General features: G+C 42.4%; 1 protein-coding gene across 5 annotated transcripts in view; it reads right to left on the bottom strand.

The window, feature by feature from the left end:
• Positions 1–22,014, bottom strand: part of itga4 (integrin alpha 4) — a 325,335-nt gene that overhangs the window by 101,084 nt on the left and 202,237 nt on the right. For all 5 annotated transcript variants that reach the window (XM_068035544.1, XM_068035543.1, XM_068035545.1 and 2 more), the window contains exons 14-15: positions 21,731–21,885; positions 3,834–3,988 (exon numbers count right to left, since the gene is read on the bottom strand). In XM_068035544.1, coding sequence (XP_067891645.1) covers positions 3,834–3,988; positions 21,731–21,885 — 310 coding nt within the window. The remainder of the gene's footprint in view (positions 1–3,833; positions 3,989–21,730; positions 21,886–22,014) is intronic.

Here is a 22,014-nt window from a genome sequence, read left to right as displayed (position 1 = left end):
TTTTATTTCATTTAATTAATAAAACCATCAGTTTGGTATTATTCAGCAGAGGATTTATTCATGAGATAGGAGGGGCATGTAGGTAGGACTATTATCCTTGGCACCTAGAAGGGTAATTTTCTGAGTTCACGCTTATGGCCTAGCCTTTTGGCAGCATGTATTGGAAATTTCGGCATGTGCTGACTAAAACTTTCTGTGGCAGACGCAGCTCCCCACTGAGAGTCAAACTCACCAAATTACCCCTCTAAAATATGGAATCAGATCCAGACTTGAGAGATTACAAACTGATACGAGATGCCAAGAGTCTTAAGTGGGTGTATGATTCAAAGGATGCATTCCCCAACTGTAGAGAAAATGTGGCAGCACTATTAGCAGGACTGTGCACTCCCATGCTATCTGGGCTGTCTCCTGATTCCACTGGATTACGAGGGATTTGGAATTTAAATAAATACAATATACTCCCTGCTAATCTTCTATTGCTGGAGGAAGTGAATGGCCAGTTAATGGGCGGGGAATCCCAAGTGCAGCAGCTCTGAAAGGATTTCTTTTCCTAAAGTGGGATGTTGCAATTTTTGGATCCCTGTATGGTGTACCTCAGAGTAGGTCAAAGATGACAGTATCCACTAACAGAAGTGCTCATGGAAGAGATACTGCACTGGAAGGTGGTAATCTTTGATGCTGAGGTGAGCCCTCTTAACAAACCAATTGTGCAGTGAGCATGGCAAGCCATGTTATGTAGGTGGTGAGACATGTCAATGCAGTTTGTCATGTCTACAGAACAGAAGAGATGTGAGGAAAGGGTTTGAGAGACTGCACAGTCCTGCTAATAGTGCTGCCACATTTTCTCTACAGTTGGGGAATGCATCCTTTGAATCATACTCCCATTTAAGACTCTCTGAGCTGTCAAAGTAGAATTGGCTAAAGGGTGTCCACTCAAAGGAAATAAATGCCCTACCAAGCGCTCAAAGCACAGCCAAAGTGACTCCTGACAATGCAGCCAAGCGTTGACATCATCAGTGCGTTCCCAGCTGCGACATGCACAGAACAGTTTGTTCCTGTCAGTATGGCGATGCACAGGCGCAGCCTACATCAGCACCTGGCTTGCCAGGGCTAATTCATGCATGCGTTCTAAAACATCAGCATGTGCTGGAACGGGGCTGCTCGCTCCCAGCCTCGCTGCTGCCTTCCTCTAGCCCCTCTCTCCCGGCCTCGCCGCTGCCTTCCCTCAGCGACTTACTCCCAGCCTCGCCACTGCCTTCCCTCAGCCACCCCTCCCAGCCGCCTTTCCGCAGCCCCTTGCTCCCAGCCTCGCTGCTGCCTTCCCTGAGCCCCTCGCTCCCAGCCTCACCGCTGCCTTCCCTCAGTCTCTCACTCCCGGCCTTGCCACTTCCCCCCCATCACACACTCGGCTGCTCGCACACTGCTTCACCCCACCCTGGCCACTCATGTTTCCTTAATAAACAACAAAATTATCAGTTTATTATAAAACAAGACTTAACCAGTAACAAAGCAAAGCATCAACGCACAGATTGAAATATGAAAGTTCCCTTTTTTAACACACACACACACACACACGCACGCACGCACGCGCACACACACGCACACACACACACACACACACACACACGTTAACCGAAACACTTTAGAGCTCTAATTCTTGGGGTTTCTCTATGTCTTAAACTTGATTCTCAGGAAGTTGTCAAACAGATGGAAGAGGGTGCTGATGGTGACTGCTGTCTTGGTTGGTTTTATCCAACTGCCTTCAAAACAGTTCACACCCCAACACGCTGTCCAAAGCAAAACCAAAAACAAACTCAAGAGTCAAGCCTCCTGACCCCTATAAATCTTTACCTGTTACTTCTCTGTAAACATCTCCCCCAAGTCAAAAAGCCCCTGCTGGGTACTTATTTGAAGACAGGTTACTTCCAGTAAATGTTGTTTTCAAACAAGATCTCTTAGTGTCCTTTCAATGTCCCCAATGAAACAAATTCATGGAATTCTTTTCAGTTTTCCCAAAAAAACAATGTCCATAATTCTAAAATACATGAGTCCTCAAAAAAAACTTAACAAAAAATATAGAAGCACTGTCATAACAACACAAAGTCACTATGGCTCCTTAAGCTACTAGCACGCTGTATTTGTAATATTCCTGATACACTGGGCTAAATTTTAACCTAAAAAATTGGACGAGTTTGAGTTTGGCTTTGGGTTTCTCAATCCAAACCTGCCTCCAACCTGCCCACTTCCAGCTTTAACTGAGGCTGGAAGGTAGGCGGGTGACTAACCCGTTCCAAGGAGGAGGGTTGCAAATTTAAATATAACAATGAGGCTGCGAGCCTCGTTGTCTTTTAGGTTTCCAACTTTAACTCTGGTCGCCACGTTTTCCAAGCATCCAGTAACCTGGCAGCTTCTTCAAGGCAAGGACTTGGTGGATTCAGAAGGTAAGTACCTTCACAACTATTTCCTGGATCCAGGTACCTGCCTGAATGGTCTCCGACATCGCCTCCAGGAAGGGATACCGATTGAACCACCTTCCAATTAATCCTGCCCTGATCAACTCCAAACTCTCTTTCACCTTCTCCCAACACAGTTGACCACCTCAACCCGCATCCCCCCCCAATCACCTCCCTCCTTCTTCCTCCCTCTCCCTTTCCCACTCTCCCTAGCCAGTCAGCCACCTGCCTGACTGGTTCCAGCATCCCAGACCTGACTAACCTGAGTTCTAAGACCTGCTCCAGCTTACTGGTCCTGACTGGTGCAGTCCCAGCAGTGGCCACTGCTGGCTGCAGCTCTTGGAGGCGGGATCTTCACCCTTAAAGGGATGGAAGCCCCAAAGGTAGGCAGTTCGTTGCCTGATGGGCACAGAATTGGGTATTGGAAATGGCCGCGGCAGGGTTGGCCCTCGGCTTTCCGTCCAACCATCAGGGCCACTGCCACAGCATTAAATTCTGTTTAATGTATTAATGACGGAGGTGAGGCAAATATTTGATTGTAGCATATTACAAGCAAACTTTAATAATGATATTGGAAATTATTTGAAAATTATGTTTCAAAGTATTTCAAAAGAACCTTATGTAAAATGGAGTAATTTTCATTTGTTGGCATATTAAGTGCAAAATTACAAAAAGCGTTGCCTACTATGGCACAGTGCATTGATTCATAAAGCGGAGCTCAAATCTTCTACCACCCACAGTGCAGATATTCCAATCAGTATCTCTGTGGGGTAGTGGGCAGAAGATTTCAGAAATGTTCTAGGAGATTATGGGGTAGTGAAGTTGGTGGGAAAGAGGAAGAAGATCAGAGAGAAAACTCATTTCAAGCATTCCACCCCATGAGCCACAAATGGTGTGGAGACCATTGTGAAAGCAACAGGTTCACATCTGAGCAATTTTCTTGAGATTAACAGTTAATATTAAAATACTTCTACAGATACATCAACACTGCTTCCCATTTTCAAATTTGTCACTTTCAAAATTATACCTCAGTTTTGCAATTGCCAGCTCCTCAGCCAACCAACCCAACTTCTCTGCTTCCCAAACTGCTGTCAGTTTGGTTATTTTAAATAATATCAAATCTAATTAACTAATACATGACTTTAAAATGGGCACTGAACTGCAGCTGTACACCCATGCACAATTACCCCTACCCTCTGACCTTACTTCACCTGAAGATCACTTTATTTAATCTTCCCATGTACAATGCCACACGGGAATTTCACAGCTATATAAAATATGAAGCAAAAATGCAGGGAAAAAATCTCTATTTCAATTAGAATTGCTTCGTTTATGTATAATTACAACTGGAAAAGTAAGAGTAGAAATGATTCAGCTTACCTTCATGAATGCTTGATGAGTGCTACATTTAATAATATTGTGATAGAGTGTAATCTGTCCTGAACTACTATTCAAGTTGTCATCAGATATTAAGTTAAATCTGGAAGGAAAACTATCCCTTCTGTTGACATCAGTCCTTATGTTGTACAGCAATACTGAAAGACAAGAGATAGAAATGATTTTTGTTAACATACAGTTTGGTCTGTTGCTCTGAACCAAGTTCAGAACCATGCAAAGTAACAGGACCCATGCATTCAGATACGTACATTCAGAATAGACAGAGTTACAACAACTTCCACAAGATGGCACTTCATTAAGGAGCTGAAACTTGAACTCTTCAGCAACTGTCTCTCAGGTATTTTACACACTCTGCATCTTGTTCTGTTGAATTTTGGAGATTCAGATCTTTGACTCTTACAAACAAACCACTTGCAGTAATGAAAGATCATTGCTCAATATTTTATTCATCACATAGTATCCATCATAACAAAATTGGCCTCATTACTAAGGCTTCCCATCAATCCAATTAGGTACCCTTACTAGTTTAATTATATTATATTTTTCTGTACTATAAAAAAGATTCTGCTTTGTCCCATGAAGTGAACTGTCAGCAGAATTGAGTGCTGTAAAAGAAGGAAAGTAGACTCTGCAAAATCTATCCAAGTCTTTGTATATGATGCAAATGTCACCACCAACTTTGCTTCACATCAATTTAGGCAGAGGAACATTTTTGGGAAGAAAGCAAGTGTAGATTTGAGCATGCACTTTGAATGCAATAAAAGTACATTAATGTGAAAAATACATGCAATAGATGTATTGTGTGCTACATGCAGGCGTGCACTATCATCAATTTTACGGGAACAACTGCAGTAAAAGCATGAGGTGTTATTTTACTCTTATACAAGCCTTCCTTTTCCAGGGATACATATCGGGAATTCATGCATGGAGCTTAGCGGATGGCACAGGATTTACCATCCATTATGGATGAAAAATCCCATGAAAACCATTCACCTCCGTTCCAGAATTCCCAATGTGCACAGGGGTAAAGCTCCATACTAGTAATAAAGATTTATAAAATTTGTCCAACAGTATAAAAAGCTCTCTTACTTTATTTTGATATGAACAGGTGTGCCTGGTTAGCAGTTCCAATTTAGTTTATTACATTTACCAAAATGTGTAAATCCAAACCATTTTAAACTACAATAAGATACAGCTACTTGACTTCAGTGCCTAGACTTCTCAAATAAGTTTTTCAGTCTAATATGATAACAAGAGATCTGCTACAGGCTATTTTAATTGAACTGTAACAAAAAAAGCTCTCTATTTTGGGCCGATCATAAGTATATATATACTTCTTTTCTTTTATCAGACACTCAAAATAAAATCCTGAAAAAAACAAAAGTACTCATTATTGTTTGGAAGAAAAATATTATTAAAATATTAAATGTTGTTTAAGATTCACTTTATTGTATTTGAGCAAAAATGAAGCCCAATTTTCTAAGCACAGAAACCAAATGAAAACAGGAAACGTATGCACCAAAACCTTTTTCCCCAGTGTATGTTGGTTTCCTCAACTTTAATCAGCTCTCTTATCACCTTTCAGCATCATCTTTTCATGCATGACTAAAACAGATAGGATCAAACTAACAAAATAAAGTGTAATTGTGTTTTATTTTAAAATAGTTTATCCCCAAATGACACCAATTGCTCCACCTTGCCCCTCTACCTCATAGTTCATTATTTAGTTTGTGTCGTCATGGACCTTCAGATAACATAACTTCATAGTAATCTTCCTTTCTGCAGTAAAGTTAACACATAAAGCAGTACAGTTATTCTGCTGTGGTCTTGGTACCAGTGTAATTACAGTCAATTGCACAATCATTCCATTCGCTAGCACTGAATTCTCAAAACAATCACCAAAAACGTAAAGTTTAAGATCTGAAAGGAGAACACTGCCAGATACCCAAAGATGAAAAACAGATACACTGACAGAAATTAATTTGCTTAATAGAATCATTCCTAAAGGAAAACTGCATCCAATTTTTTTATCTTCAACATCCACAAGAGCATGAACATCATCAATATAACAATGTTAATGCAAGTGAACGGAACTGTTGGGTTTCTTTTCCCAAATAATATCTCACAGTTCTACATTTAACTCTGCTAATTTTAGCAAAGAAAGTGTTTTAACAATTTTGTTGTACCAGTTGGATGTGTGGTTTTTTTTAAAGTCATTCTTGGAATGTGGGCATCACTGGCAAGGCCAACATATATCGCCTATCCTCAGTTGCTCTGAGATGATGGTCGTTGACTGCCTTCTTGCACCACTACGCTCTGTGGTGATGGTGCTCCCACAATATGACTTAATACGACCAAGTGGCTCACTAGGCCACGTCAGAGAGCAGTTGAGAGTCAACCACACTAGAATGGGACTGAAGTCACAGATAAGCTGGACCAGGTAATGACGGCAAGTTTCCTTCACCTAAAGGTCATTAGTGAACGAGCCGGGTTTTTCCGACAATTTGACAGCTTCAATGGTCTTTTTTTACTGAAACTAGATTTTTATTTCCATGTTTTTTTTTACAAACTGCCATGGTTGAATTTGAACTCACATTCTCTGAATTATTAGCCCAGGCCTCTAGATTATTAGTCCAATTACATAACCACCATACGACCATACCAAGTATGGTTTCACTGAGATTTGGGTCTTGATCTTTGCTGTTACTGCAATGGGATTTTACAGCAGCAGCATGGAAATTGGAAGGTAAACCTGGGATTTGGCAAAACTGTAGAGGGGTCACCTGAGGTTTAGTAGAATTGGGTGGGGTGAGGAAGGGTGGGGTTTTGGGGATGTTTGAGGCTTTGCTCACTGCTGGATTTCTGGTATCCATCTGCAGCAAGGGAAGGGGAGGGCATTGGTGTCCCAGGCTTGGGATTTTAAGACTTTGCTGCAAAGTTTACATTTGGTAATGTTCCTCAAACTGTACCTTTGTGTCAGTCTGTTCATTTCTCTCTTTATCTGTGTATTTATTTCCTTGGTGTCAGTAATTAGAATGGTTACATTTATAGGGGGGTGTCAACAAAATACAGACAATAATTAGAAGCTGTAGTATAAGGATATGTAAGGGTTAATGCTGAAGACAGTGAGAGCAACCCCTCCCACTGTAGTGGTGATGCTGTAACAGTCACATGGTAATGGGCTTTGGAAGAATAGAGTAGCAGCAGGAAGGATGCTAGCTAAAGAGGCTTGAGGACAGTGTAAATAGAGATGTGTAAATAATAGTTATTAGTTGACCTTATCCAGACTCCAAGACTTCATCAATAACATCCAAGCTGCGCTATTACAACAACAACACACAATATGGTGGCACCAGTTAAAATGACCAGAAAGTATTGAAAACACCTTACCTCATGACATAGCACCAAGGGAACAGCAGATCTTGTCAGGGGATTGCATAAAGCTCCAGAGCTCCTCCACAGCCAAAGAAGACGTGGACAGTCGGTGAGTCAGCCGTGCAGGCATTCAGACTGTACCACAGAAGTGTGGTGGTCTGCAATGAAACATCCAGGTCCAGCGATCAGGTTCTGAGTCTCAGGGCTGGGCAATGGTCCAGGATCAGGTGAGAGAATTTTAAAAGGGGACTTTGTTGGATAACAGCACATTGGGTTGGAAAAATGGGGTGAAAGATCTATCTTGAGCGAAAAGGCGACTCGGGAGTCGGGTGGAGTCAGCAGCTATTACTCAATCAGACCACGGCGAGAAAGCGTGGGAACTCTCGGAAAGCGCGGGAAACCCCCCGAAAGAGTGCAAACACGTCCATTAAAGTCAAAAAGTCAGAAGTTTAAAAGATAAGGGGAACACCCTAAAAAGCCTAGGAAAACAAAATGGATTTATAATTCAGAATGCCTGAAAGCTTGCACAATCAGGAAGGACCCAATCAAGTACAAAATTTGTGCTTGAGAAGAAAAAGATTCCTACAATTTAGGTTTGTTTCCCAGCTGCATACTAAATCAGAAGCAGAACAAATAAATACCCTTTTATACTCTAAGGGTGCAATTGCGGATGCGTGATTGTGAGGCAAGGGATAAGCGAGGCCTCTGATAAATTTGAGGATGTGCTTCAAGCTTTCAACAAATATTACAATTTACGCAGTAACAAAATTCTGGAAAGAGCAAAATTTAACAATAAGGTCCAGAAGATAGGTGAATCCATAGATTCTTTCAAAAATGATCTGTACAGATTGACTGAAGGATGTGACAATGGATAATTGAAAGGAGAACTGATAGGGGACTGAATAGTTTTTGGAATAGCTGGTGAATCTTTTTCAGCTCTCTTGCAGTTGACAGGTGACATTACACTTGAGAATAGATCGTACAGCAAGCAGAAGTCCGAAAACAAAATAGAGCTATTCTGCGGGCTGAAGAGAAGCCTTGGATCAGAAAAAATCCAATGACTGTACAGTTCTTGAAGCCAAGTTGGAGAGACAATTAATAGAGAAGATGCACACAGTTGAAAAGGTGCATGACACCGGGAAACCATGCCAGTACTGTGGAGCCAGAAAGATCCACAGACAGGGACAGCGTCCTGCTAGTAATTATGCTCTGAGGTAATGTTGCAGAATGTTTCAACTGTAAGAAAAAAGGCCATTATGGAAAAATGGGCCACAACAAGATCTCTTTACTCAAAATCACAAAGCAAAAGAACTTCACAGAAAGAGCAGTGAATGAAGTGCAACTTCCAGCAGAAAAGGAACCAGGAAATTTCCTGGGAGAAATTAATAATCAAAATCAAGGATTTTGAACGGTGGACATTTATGTAAACACTCATCTAATGAATTTGAAATTGGACACAGGTGCTAGTGTCACAGTTCTGTCAGACCAAGAGCCATGGTTGATGAGACATTGCCTACAACCGGCAGACACACAGTTGCATGGTCCACGTGGGACCCAACTGAAAGTGAAGGGTAAGCTTCAAGCAACTCTCTAATATAGAGGGAGACAAATTGTGGAAACCCTATACGTCTTGCAAAACCAGGAATTCTCCTTGCTAAGCCGGAAAGCATGCTTAGACCTGCATCTGATCAAGAAGACTGATGAAGTCAGCAGCCACAGGTAAACAGTTTCTTTCAAGAAGACTATCCAAAACTTTTCTCAGGTCTTGGAAGACTCAAGACAGAGTATAGAATCACACTTAAAGAAGATGCTAGACCAGTTTGTATCTTTACACCCAGAAAGATACTTCACCCGTTGATGAACCAAGTTCAAAATCAGCTGGAAGAGATGACCAGACGGGGAGTTATTTCTCTTGTCACGACACCAATGGAGTGGTGTTCGGCTATGGTTTCTGTCCTAAAACAAAATGGCACTCTTCGTATCAGTGTGGATTTAATGCAGCTTAGCAAAGAAGTGGTGTGTGAAATTCACCCAATGTTCACAGTGGATGACAGCTTGGCAAAATTGCCTCAGAGCATAATATTTACCAAACTAGATGCCAACAGTGGGTTTTGGCAGGTTGCCTTAGATGAGACCTCGAGATTATTAACCACATTTATAACACCATTTGGGAGGATTTGTTTCAATCTATTACTGTTTGAAATAACTTCCACACCAGAGATCTTCCAAAGGTCTATGTCTAGCATCTTAGAAGAGCTCAAAGGGGTTATTTGTCACATGAATGTCATCTTGATACATGGGCAGTCAGTAGAGGAACATGAACAAAGAATTCGAGCAGTTCTACAATGACGTCAAGAAGCAGGGCTAACTCTGAATGAGAAATGCGTATTCTCCAAGACCACAATTTGTTTCTTGAGAAACATAGTAGGCAGTAAAGGTATAATGGGAGACCCACTGAAGACATGAGCCATTACAGAATTCCCTACTCCTATTTCCGTTCAGCAGCTCCAAAGATTCCTGGGGATGGTGAATCAGTTAGCCAAATTTCTACCTCGTTTAGCGTAGGCAACAGAACCGCGAAGACAACTTCTCAAAAAAGATCAAACATGGTTTTGGAGTTCACACCAAGAACAAGCATTCCGGAAAATTAAAGAAATGCTCATATCGCCAGACATCTTGGCACACTATAACCCTACACTACTAACAACAATAGCTGCAGATGCCACCTACACAGGTTTAGGGGCGGCCCTTTTCCAGTAGCAACCTGATGGTTCTCACAGACCAATATACTAAGTATCTAGAACTTTGTCTGAGACAGAGACAGGTATGTGGTAATTAAAAAAGAAGCACTTGCTATCACATGAGCATGTGACAAATTTTCTGACTATATTGTGGGATTAAGAGTCATCATCGAGACAGACCATAAACTTCTGGTATCTTATTTGGACGAAAAGGAGATTGCAAAAACGCCTCCAAGAATCCAAAGATTTCATTTAAGATTGATGAGATATACGTATGAGATCGTATATGTCTAGGGAAAGATGCAAATGTCTGCTGATGCCTTATCAAGAGCTACGGTAGACCATCCAACACAACAAGATGTGAATTGTGTGGATGAGATACAGTCACATTCACAATATATTGCCCAGCACTGGCCGGCGAGCATACAGAAACTGCAAGAAATTCGTCATGTCCAAAAAAGCGATGAGGAATGTATTTGTATAAAGCAGTATTGCACACAAGGGGGGCCACAAGAATGTCCTAGTGGGAAGACAATGAAAACCTGCTATGAATATAGAATAAACTTCACAATCATCAATGACTTGCCAGTTTATAATGACAGACTAGTCATTCCCAGTTCACTTAGATCGGATATCTTGGAATGTCTACATCAAGACCTTATGGGAATAATGAAGTGCAGAGCAAGGACACAATCATTATTGTGGTGGCCAGGAATATCCAAAGACATTGAAAATCTGATCCAGAACTGCCAGATCTGTGCAATACAAAGACCAGAACAGCATAAACCTCTGTTAACTACTCAATTTCTGATCAGACCTTGGCAACGTCTAGGTATTGATTTATTCCTGTTCAACAGAAAGTCCTACATAATCATCATTATTTCTCAAGGTGGACAGAAGTGTGAAGGTTGTTTTCAATGACAACAGAAGCAGTTATAAGAGTTCTACAAGACATTGTTGCGAAACATGGTATCCCTGACGAAGTACTGTCAGACAACGGACCTCAGTTTGCAAATGAATGTTTCACACGGTTTGTGACAGAATGGGATTTCAACATCTTTATCCACAGTCGAATGGTGAAGCAGAAAGAGGAGTAAGAACCATAAAGTCCTTATTGCAGAAGAATGAGGACCTTCCAACCTCACTTCTAATTTATCAATTTACACTGTTGCTGTGAGCACTATCACCTGCACAGATTCTCATGGGCAGGAAGATAAGACCGCAACTTCCTGTTTCGCCAAAATAATTGCTTCCAGGATTGAATGTCTGGGACTACGAGAGGGTAAGAGACCGGGAAAACTCTCATAGAAGGCAACAAACTCGAAATTACAACAAAATATTTTGTGTCAGAGACTTACCAAAACTGAATGAAGGCCAAAGAGTATGGATATGTGACCTACAAAGGGAAGATACTGTAATCCACAGAGATAAAAATTACCAGAGATCGTATGTGGTACATACAACAGAAGGGAACATACGTAGAAATAGGAGAAACATTATCCCTATTCCCCAGAAGCAACAATCATTCATTTGTAAGACCCAAATGATGATGAAGAAACCCAAAGCAAACAGAATAGTACAATCCTGAGTAGAAATCAACCAAGTCAGTGATCCAGACTTACAAGGAAGACTACTGATCATCCCAGTGAGACTACAACCAGATCGGGGAGAGTCATGAAACCTCCTAACAGACTAAATCTGTGAAGTCAGAGACTTGGGGGGAGAAAGTCAAGAATGTATATATGTTTAAGAAAATGTATGGATAAAGACTTGGGGGGAGATGTAGTATAAGGACATATAAGGGTGAAGGGAGACAATGAGAGCAACCCTTCCCACTGTAGTGGTGTTGATGTAACAGACACATGGTAATGGGCTTTGCAGGAAGGGAGTAGCAGCAAGAAGGATGCTAGCCAGAGAGGCTTGAGGAGAGTGTAAATAGAGATGTGTAAATAATAAAAGAGTTATTAGTTAACCTTATCCAGACTCCGAGACTTTATCAATAATGCCCCAGCTACACCACTACAACAACAACTCACAACAGAGGCTTTCTGTTTGCTTTCAAAATTCAAATGATTTGTCTCTCTCACACAACTTACTACACTTTCTGAAGTTTATAAAGGTACTTATAACTGGAAACAAATCAAAAATTATAGGAGCTGCTTTTCTCTCATGCACACAAAAACAACAGCCTCTGTGCTTTCATAAAATATCCAAGATAAATATTATCAGAATAATTTTTCCACTAGCTTTTCTTCAAACAAATGAAGTTTATTAGCGATAGTGTTGCATTCCACTATTTGGCTAGCTTAAATGTAAACAATGCATCCTGGGAAGCTGTACACCCCACACATGCTCTGCCTGTAAGATGTGCCTTCAAGTTAACAGCATCCCTGCTCTGGGCAAAAATATCAAGGCTAAGTTCAGTTTTTTTGGGAGAAGCTGAAGCCTTCAAGTAAAAAAAAACTTTAAGGCAAGTATCAAAGGACACAAAAGTCAATTCAAATGATAAATATAATCATGCTATCGTGAAATATACATTTAGAAAAATTTGTCTGAACCCCTATTTTCAGCATTAGAAATTTCAGTTGCGAGACAAAAGGGTAATGAAAAGCATTTTTAGAAATTATTTTGAGCAATTTGTGGGCCAGATTATGCACTAAAATAGCAGCTATTGTGTTCCGCAGAGAATGAAATGGCTTATTACAGCACCGCCTTCAAGAGTAACAGGTACTTATGAGTTTTCAACTGTATTTTGAATATTAGAAAGTGTTAGCTATTGAGAAAATCAATGCCAGAAGAACAATTTTTTAAAAAGCATTTTTAGTGAATTAATTGTTCAACAAACTATGATGGTGAGATGTTTGCACTTCTAAATGCATTATATATTGGCTTTCAATATTAAATGATTACATGTGACTTAAAACTGTGACAGAAGAAGTAAGGTTTCTGGATTGGAAGTGACATATTTTTACTATACTAATCAATTAGCTAGTAAGTTGAAGAATATGGTCAGTTTTGTAGCAGTCTCTTATGTCTTTATGTTGCTCTTTATGTTACTGTTTCTGTCCTCCTTCTCCCTCTCTCTCTTCTCTTCTGCTAGTCTCCCATAAATCAGTTTTGTTTCTCTCTCTGGCCTCTTCTGAACATAAGAACATAAGAAAAATGAGCAAGAGTAGGCCATTTGGCCCTTCGGCCTGCTCTGCCATTCAACAAGATCACAGCTGATCTTCTACCTCAACTCCATCTTCTCACACTATTCCATATCCCTTAATTCCCAAAAGACCTCTGTCTTGAATATACTCAATGACTCGGCATTCACGGCTCTCTGGGGTAGAGAATTCTAAAGATTCACAATGCTTCGAGTGCAGAAATTTCTCATTCTTCTAAATCCCAGAGAATACAGGCCTGGTCTGCTCACTCGTTCTTCATAGGACAATCCCCTCATCCTAGGATTCAGCCTTTTGGACCTTTGTTGCACTCCCTCCAGAGCACGTATGTCCTTCCTTAGGTAAGGAGACCAAAACTGCACACAGTACTCCAGTTGTGGCCTCACCTATACCCTGTATAATTGTAGTAAAACTTATTTACTTTAATACTCCAATCCCTTTGTAACAAAAGTTAACATACCATTTTCCTTCTTAATTGCTTGCTGTACTTGCATGTTAACTTTCCGTGATTCGTGTACAAGAATACCCAGGTCCCTCTGAATGCAAACATTTTCCAGTCTCTCACCATTCAAAAAATATTCTGCCTTTTTATTTTTCCTACCAAAATGGATAACTTCCCACTTCGCCACGTTGCATTCAATCTGCCATGTTCTTGCCACTCACCCAACCTGTCCCTCTGTTACCACGTTCCTAATAATGGATTTTAGCATTTTTCCTACTTCTTTGTCTTTTTCTTATTTCCTTTGGAATAGGGATTACGGCATGGTGTGGTGGAGAAAGAAACCACCAACACATGGAAGCTGCATTTGGGATGATGTTTGTGGGGACAATGTGGCCCTCAGTAGCTTCCTTCCCACCTTTTTCCTCAATATCTCATGTATGCCCCAATTCTCACTTCCATCATGTTCCCTATACCTTCACCATCCCAAAATCCATTCACCTTCCTACTATAAATACTCCTACATTTCTCCTTTGAACTGCCTATTAAATCCCTATAACCAACCCTTCCCACATTTTCACACTTTCCCCATTCTTAACTTTCCATCCATCTCCCCCACTTTCACACTCTCCCATGAGTAGGCGGTAAGACACCAGGAGTCTCCACACTCAATATCTCTCCTCCTTCCCCCCGCCCCCCCCCCCCCCCAACCCACCTACTCGCCCTTCCTATCTGTTTCCCTCAAAGAGGCTTTGTTTGCTTTCAGAATTCAATATACAAAATAAATCACATTAGAATGTAGGAGGAAACTGCTAGTCTGCTTTCACTCTATTCGTGTGTCTCTGTCTCTCTCCCAACACCCATTCCCCCATCCAACCCATCTCATAGTTGTTAAGAACTAGACTTTGCCTCACAGGTGTAAACAATTACACTTGACCTTTTATAACTGTTAATAAAACACAAGTACAGAAAATTGGTTGGCCTCAAAACTCAACTTTCTAAATTTATAGACACCGAGCAAAAGCTACAATGGATGTCTAATCATAAAATTGTCATTTCTATTTATCTATGCATCTCACACAGAGAAAACATGTCTTAAAAAAAAACTATAAATTTTATTTTAAAGATTCTGAAATTGATCTTCTAGCTTTTCTTCAAATAGCTTTGAAAAACCTTTGAGTAGAAGCTACTTCAAAGCTTAAGAAAAAATATTGTATTAATGCAGCTGACTGGTTCTGGTGCACTGAGAAATTGCACACACTTCACATGCTCAGACTGCACAATCCAAATTCAGCTCACAGAGTTACAGCTTTGGGCAAAATTATCCAATCCAAATCTAAACTTTAGAGAGAGGCTGAGGCATCAAGAAAAACCTTCAATGAAGGCACTGAAAGTCGCAAAGTACAATTCAAAGGATAAGTTCATCATGTTATTATAAATTATTCAATTTTAAATGTTAACACTTTATTTCAATCCTTATTTTGATTGTGCTAAATTTCAGTTAATAAGATCAACATCACAACAACCATAACAGGGTTACACTGTAGCCCTGCCATATTAATGTAATGCAAACTCGAGGTTGTGCGTATGATCTTACAATCAACAACATGTGTACTTGGCAAAACAAATTAATCAGGTCAGCAGCGTGCAGCTTGTGCAACATTATCTTACTGCTATTGTTTGCTACCACAGTTGTGGTGCAATCTGACTGACTCCATACATTAATTTAACAGAGTAATCTTGCAATTTCAATACATGGCCTTCTTAATTACCATTTCCAGGTAGTCCTAGCGCAGATGTTAAATAACAACATACAAAATAGTATGGAGTGTGCTTTATGCAGGATGAAACATCCATTTATACATTTCTTCATTTTCTTGAATAATGAGAACACAGTACAGTAGACTACTGCCCTTGCTCAGTCCAATAAAATAAACAATTCTCAAATAAATAATTATTTTTTCAGACACTTGTTCACCATATCCAAAGGTATTATAATCTGAGCATTATTTACACATGATTAACATCAGACCTTAAGTTGGATACATAGAATCATAGGGCTGAATATACACTGGTGCGGCTCCTGGTGCCAGGCTGAAAAAACGGTGGGAGCCCTGCCTCAGCCTTTTGGAGCCTCCCCAGCACGATTCTATGGCACTCAGGCACTTAAGGACAGGGATCGCCTTAAATCAGTGTCCTCTGTCAACAGGAACAGTTTCTCCCTCTCTACTCTGTCCAGACCCTGCATGATTTTGAACACCTCTATCAAATCTCCTCTTAATCATCTTTTCTCTAAGGAGAAGAGCCCCAGCTTCTCCAACCTATTCACGTAACTGAAGTTCCTCATCCCTGGAACCATTCTTGTCAATCCTTTCTGCACCATCTTTAATGCCTTAAAATCCTTCCGAATGTGTGGTGCTCAGAACTGGACACAGTTGATACCGAACCAGTGTTTTATACAGGTTTATAATAACTTCCTTGTTCTTGTACTCAATGCCTCTATTTATAAACCCCACTTGACTAACTTACTAGCTTTACAAACTGCTTTCTCAACCTGTCTTGCAACCTTCAATGATTTGTGCACATATACCCAGGTCCCTCTGCTCCTTAACCCTCTTTTCAATTGTACCCTTTAATATATCAAAGTGATTGATGACAACGCTACGTCATCAGGATGTGCCGCGGTGCGCACATGCGCACACGGTCTCAGGCCCTCTGCGCATGCGCTGCGGTCCAGATTGCCAGGACCAGTTTGCGCATGCGCAGATGACGTCATCGCGTAACGTCATCTTCCTCGGGGAACACGCCAGGTTGGCCTCTGCGTATGCGCAAACTGGTCCTGGCAATCCGGACCGCAGCGCATGCGCAGAGGGCCTGAGACCGTGTGCGCATGTGCGTCAATATTCCGAAAGCTTCGGCGCGAGTTTTTGAAAATGGAAGGAGGAGAGGTTTCGTCGGGCATTTTATCTCAATTATTTAGTCATTTTGGACATTTGCTTCATTTTTATTAGACAGAGGAGATTGTTCCAAGGTAAGTTGCTCTGAAAATATTTACATTGTCTGGGGCAACGCATGTGCTCCAGTCCCTGTTGTTAAGTTGCTCTGAAAACATTTCAAGGGAGGGAAGGAGGGGGGAAAGGAGGGAAGGGAGGGGGGAAGGGAGGGGGGGAAGGGAGGGAAGGGAGGGGGGGAAGGGAGGGAGGGAAGGGAAGGGGGGAAGGGAGGGGGGGAAGGAAGGGAGGGAGGGAAGGGAGGGGGGGAAAGGAGGGAAGGGATGTGATGATTCCTGCATCTGAGGTGGGTAATAAGTGCTTCATTGGCGACGTTATCAATTGGTGCCTTCACTGCAGAACTTAAAAAGGTGTGCACAACAGTAATTTCAGTGGATGGAGGGAGGCAAGCTCTGACTCTGATTTGCTTTTCTTCTTTTCATCTAAAACATGCCGTCGAGAAAACAATCCTCGAGACTTAAGGTCAGCATTCAAGCAACGAAGGCAACTGGATCATGCTGCGGAGCTCATCACGATGTGGAAAGGAACATTGCATTTATGGATGAATTGGGAATGCACATTGGGATGCGCTTGGGGAACATTCACCAAGAATAGACTGAGCTCAGACTCTTGTGACTTTGCCTTCTTCACATGGACAATACAGTAGTGGAATAGAGAGCCAAGCGTTCATTCACCACAAGGCTCTCCAGGAACAATCTCTTTAGCTGTGCATAGCAGAGACTCGGCCTGTCTGTCTAACGGGAATGCTGGACACAACACTCATGTATCCATGCACAGCAGTTCCTCGGATACTTAATGAACTTAATAAAACTTTTCAATAATTAAACCCAGAATTGTTGAGGTTTTGTTTTGCATGCTATTTCCCCGACTTTGCAACTGCACTTCAGATATTCAACTATGGTGGAGGGGTGGAGGTAGGGGGGTAAAGGAGGGGTGGGTGAAGAGGGGGAGGGAGGGGTGGGTGAAGAGGGGGAGGGGTGGGGAGAGCGGGGAGGAGTGGGGAGAGGGAGCATGCAAAATGTAGGGACCAGACAGTTGCAATGCCTGAAGTACTGTGGAGAAGTAGAGAAAGCAACTGGGTAAGGCATCCGCAGCTGGAGGGAACGGCTGAATGGAGAGGGCCGGAAGCGAGAGGCCGTAGAGAGCTGCGGGGAGTGAGCGTGCGAAGACCTTGGTGTCACCGGGTCCAGGGACTGGCCAGTAAGTCTTTTGCTGTTGTGTTTATGGCGCATGCACAGAAAAAGACACTCCTCTTCCGTTCCGCTGCTCTCCCCCCCCCCCACTCTCTCCCCCCCCCCCACTCTCTCCCCTTCCTCCCTCTCCCCCTCCCCCCCGCTCTCCCCCACTTCCCCCAGTTCCCCCCCTTGACCCCTCCCTCTTTCCCCCCCTCCCTCCCTCTCTCCCCCCCTCCCTCCCTCTCTCTTTCCCCCCTTCCCTCCCTCTTTCCCCCCCTCCCTCTTTCTCCCCCCCTCCCTCTTCCTCTTTCTCCCCCCCTCCCTCTCCCTCTTTCTCCCCCCTCCCTTTTTTTTAGATTAGATTAGATTAGATTAGATTAGATTAGATTAGATTTTTTTTAGATTTTTAGATTAGAGATTAGAGATACAGCACTGAAACAGGCCCTTCGGCCCACCGAGTCTGTGCCGAACATCAACCACCCATTTATACTAATCCTACACTAGTCCCATATTACTACCAAACACCCCCACCTATTCCTATATTTCCCTACCACCTACCTATACTAGTGACAATTTATAATGGCCAATTTACCTATCAACCTGCAAGTCTTTTGGCTTGTGGGAGGAAACCGGAGCACCCGGAGAAAACCCACGCAGACACAGGGAGAACTTGCAAACTCCACACAGGCAGTACCCGGAATCGAACCCGGGTCCTTGGAGCTGCGAGGCTGCGGTGCTAACCACTGCGCCACTGTGCCGCCCTCTCTCCCCCCCCACGTTCTCTCTCCCCCCACCCCCCGTTCTCTCTCCTCCCCACCCCCGTTCTCTCTCCTCCCCCCCCCGTTCTCTCTCCTCCCCCCGGCACCGCTACCGCTGCTCTCCCCGCCCCCCCCCGCGCTGCTCTCCCCGGCCCGCTCCACTCTCTCACTCCGGCCATTGTATTCTGCCACGTGTTTGTTAGGTTTCATCTCTGTGATTCTTTGAGCAGCGCCATCTTTACTCCTGGCAGCTGCTACAGTCACAATCTGTGACGTTTTCGTGGCACATGCTGGATTTGCGCATGTGCCAAAACAGCGCCACCTACCGATCGCATTGTCAACAATTGCGGTCTTAATACATATTGCCTAACTTCATTCTTCCTACCAAAATGAATCACTTCACACTATTCTGCATTAAGTTTCATCTGCCACTTGTCTACCCATCCCATCATCCTATCTATGTCCTCTTGAAGTCTATCACTATCCTCCTCACAGTTCACAATACTTCCAAGTTTTGTGTCATCTGCAAATTTTGAAATTGTGCCCTGTACACCCAAGTCTAGGTCATTAAGGTATATCAAGAAAAACAGTGGTCCTAAGACCTGGGGAATACCACTTTTCCCACTTACCTTCCCCCAGTCCAAAAAACAACCATTCACAACTACTCTCTGTTTTCTGTCACTCATTTAATTTCATATCCATGCTGATACTGTCCCTTTCATTCATGGGCTCTAACTTTGCTGGCAAGCCTGTTATGTGGCACTTTGTCAAATGCCTTTTGGAAATCCATATCCACAACACCAACTGCATTATCCTCATCAACCCTCTCTGTTACCTTATCAAAAAACCCAATCAAGTTAGTTAAACATGACTTTCCCTTAACAAATCTGTGCTGGCTTTCCTTAATTAATCCACATTTGTCCAAGTGACTGTTAATTTTGTACGAATTATTGTTTCTAAAAGCTTTCCCACCATCGAGGTTAAACTGACAGGCCTGTCATTGTTGGGCTTGTCCTTGTACCGTTTATTGAACAAGGGTGTAAAATTTGCAATTCTCCAGACATCTGGAACCACCCTTGTATCTAATGAGGATTGAAAGATCATGGCAGTGCCTCTGCAATTTCCACCCTTACTTCCCTCCCTTACATCCCTCAGTATCCTCTGATGAATCTGACCCAGTCCTGGTGACTTATCAATTTTAAGTATAGCCCATCTATCTAATACCTCCGATTTATCAATTTTTAGCCCATCCAGTGTCTCAACTACCTCCTCTTCCAATATGACTTGGGCAACATCTACCTTGGTAAAGACAGATGCAAAGTACTGATTTAGTACCACAACATTGTCCCTGCCTCCATACGTAAATCCCCTTTTAGGTCCCTAATTGATTCCACTCCTCCTTTTACCACCCTTTTACTATTTATATGTCCATAGAAGACTTTTGGATTCCCTTTTATGTTAGCTACCAGTCTCTTCTCATACTCTCTCTTTGCTTTTCTTATTTGTTTCTTTCACTTCCACTCTGAACCTTCTATATTCAAACTGGTTCTCAATTGCATTATCTACCTGACATCTGTGCACCATTTGTCTGCTTCATCTTACTCTTTTGTCCTCCAGGAAGCTCTGGATACATAAGGAAATGAGATCAAAGTTATCTGACCTCATTAACAGTAATTTAAAGTTTTACTTTGGTCTGAGCATTATTTTGTCAGTGGTTATTACTTCAGAAAAGTACTGGCAATTATGGAATATTCAAGCCTTTTAGTTCTGCAGGACCACATAGGCAAAATAGATTTTTTAAACTTGTCAATCAGACAGTTCTCAAGTTCTGCAAACTGCAAACGGATACAGTATTGAACAATGTCACTTTATACCATTTAAATAGTCCACATGATTCTCATGAAGCACTGAAAAATCAGTACTATGGGTGTTTTTGCTTGACTTTTTTTGTTGTTTGCATTAACAAAATTGCACTGAACTGATTCATTGGTTTGAAAACTATGGGCTGGATTTTATGCTGGAGGCGGGAGTCCCGCTGCTGGGCTGAAAAGTCGGGGGGAGCCCCACCTCTGCACTTCTTCAGGCCCCCGGAGCAATACTCTGGTCTTTGGCAGTCAAATTGGAAGGAGGTTGGATCCCTGTCCCTTTAAACACTTAACAGGGGCGGGATCCCGCCCAAGAGCTGCCAGTCAATCACAGGGCCAGCAGCTCAACAGTATCGGCAGTGCTACCGTGAGCCACTGTCGGTACTGCACAGGCCTTGGACCTAAGCCCAGCGTTGGAACCCTGGACCCGAGATAGGTGAGACGGGTCGATGGGGCTGGTCCGGAAAGCACCAGTGAGGGGAGGTGGGCATTCGGCCCAGGGGGAGGGGGGGTCTCAGGGGGAGTACAGTGGTTCCTGGGGGGGGGGGGGGGGGTCTCCGTGTGACATGAAATTCCCACGGAAGAGGGACCACCCCACATGCCCGCAGGGAGTGCACATTTTCCCAAAGCTTTGTAGGAGAATGGCCTCGATGCTGGTGATGTTGGCTGTTTCCAGTACTTCAATGTTTGTAATGTGGTCCTGCCAGCGGATCTTGAGGATACTGCGGAGGCAGCGCTGATGGAATCGCTCTAGAAGGCGTACATGACAGCAGTATAGGACCCATGACTTGGCGCCATACAAAGGGTGGTGAGGACTGCGACTTTGTACACATTGAGTTTGGTTGATGCTCTGGTTGCTCCACACTCATTTGTAGAGTCTGCTGAATGTACTGTAACTTGAAAGAACTTGATGTGGAGGTAATAGAATTTGTAAATTAGCAAGGAAACTTCCTGAAATTTCTGAGCAGTACTGAATAATCTCAGGAATTAAAACAATAAAAGAAAGTTAAAGTAAATTTATTGCTTTCAAATAGGAAGGACAGTTCAGAGAGCAAATGTCTCCCTCTCCATTTACTCAGAAAGGTTCATGGCAAACAACAGCTTTATTGCTTAACCTAAGGTCCTTTGTCTTACAAGTTAAACATCAGTCATGTCTAACAGCAGAACATGAGTAAATCTCCAGAACTGTTGGCAACTATAATCTAATACTATCACATATGTCTCCTGCAGTTGTGTCTCAGTAAAATTGATGTTCAATTGCAAGTGGTCATAATATAGAATATGAACTTGAGTTATTCATGTGTAAAGTTCAACAACCACAATGTACTTGAATAAGTATGATTATTACCTATATGACCAGGAATCTTCTTTCCTTTGTTACCAAAGCAGACAGTAACATTGATACACACAACAGGCTTTCCATTCTCAAAACATTCCATTTTTGTTCGGTTGATTGATGGAGGCAGCCACAGAAAGGCTTCAACAACCACAACAGGCCTGCTCCTGCAACGCATGGAAAACAACAATTACCAATTAGGAAATACTGAAATCAGTAATTCTATTACCCTGATTAAAACTTAAGCAGTGATTGAGTAAATTGTTTGCCACAGTGCCTTCAAAACAATGAATAAA

Source organism: Heterodontus francisci, chromosome 7, assembly GCF_036365525.1.
Source record: "Heterodontus francisci isolate sHetFra1 chromosome 7, sHetFra1.hap1, whole genome shotgun sequence".
Lineage (NCBI taxonomy): Eukaryota > Metazoa > Chordata > Chondrichthyes > Heterodontiformes > Heterodontidae > Heterodontus > Heterodontus francisci.
This window is presented reverse-complemented; position numbering and strand designations above follow the sequence as displayed.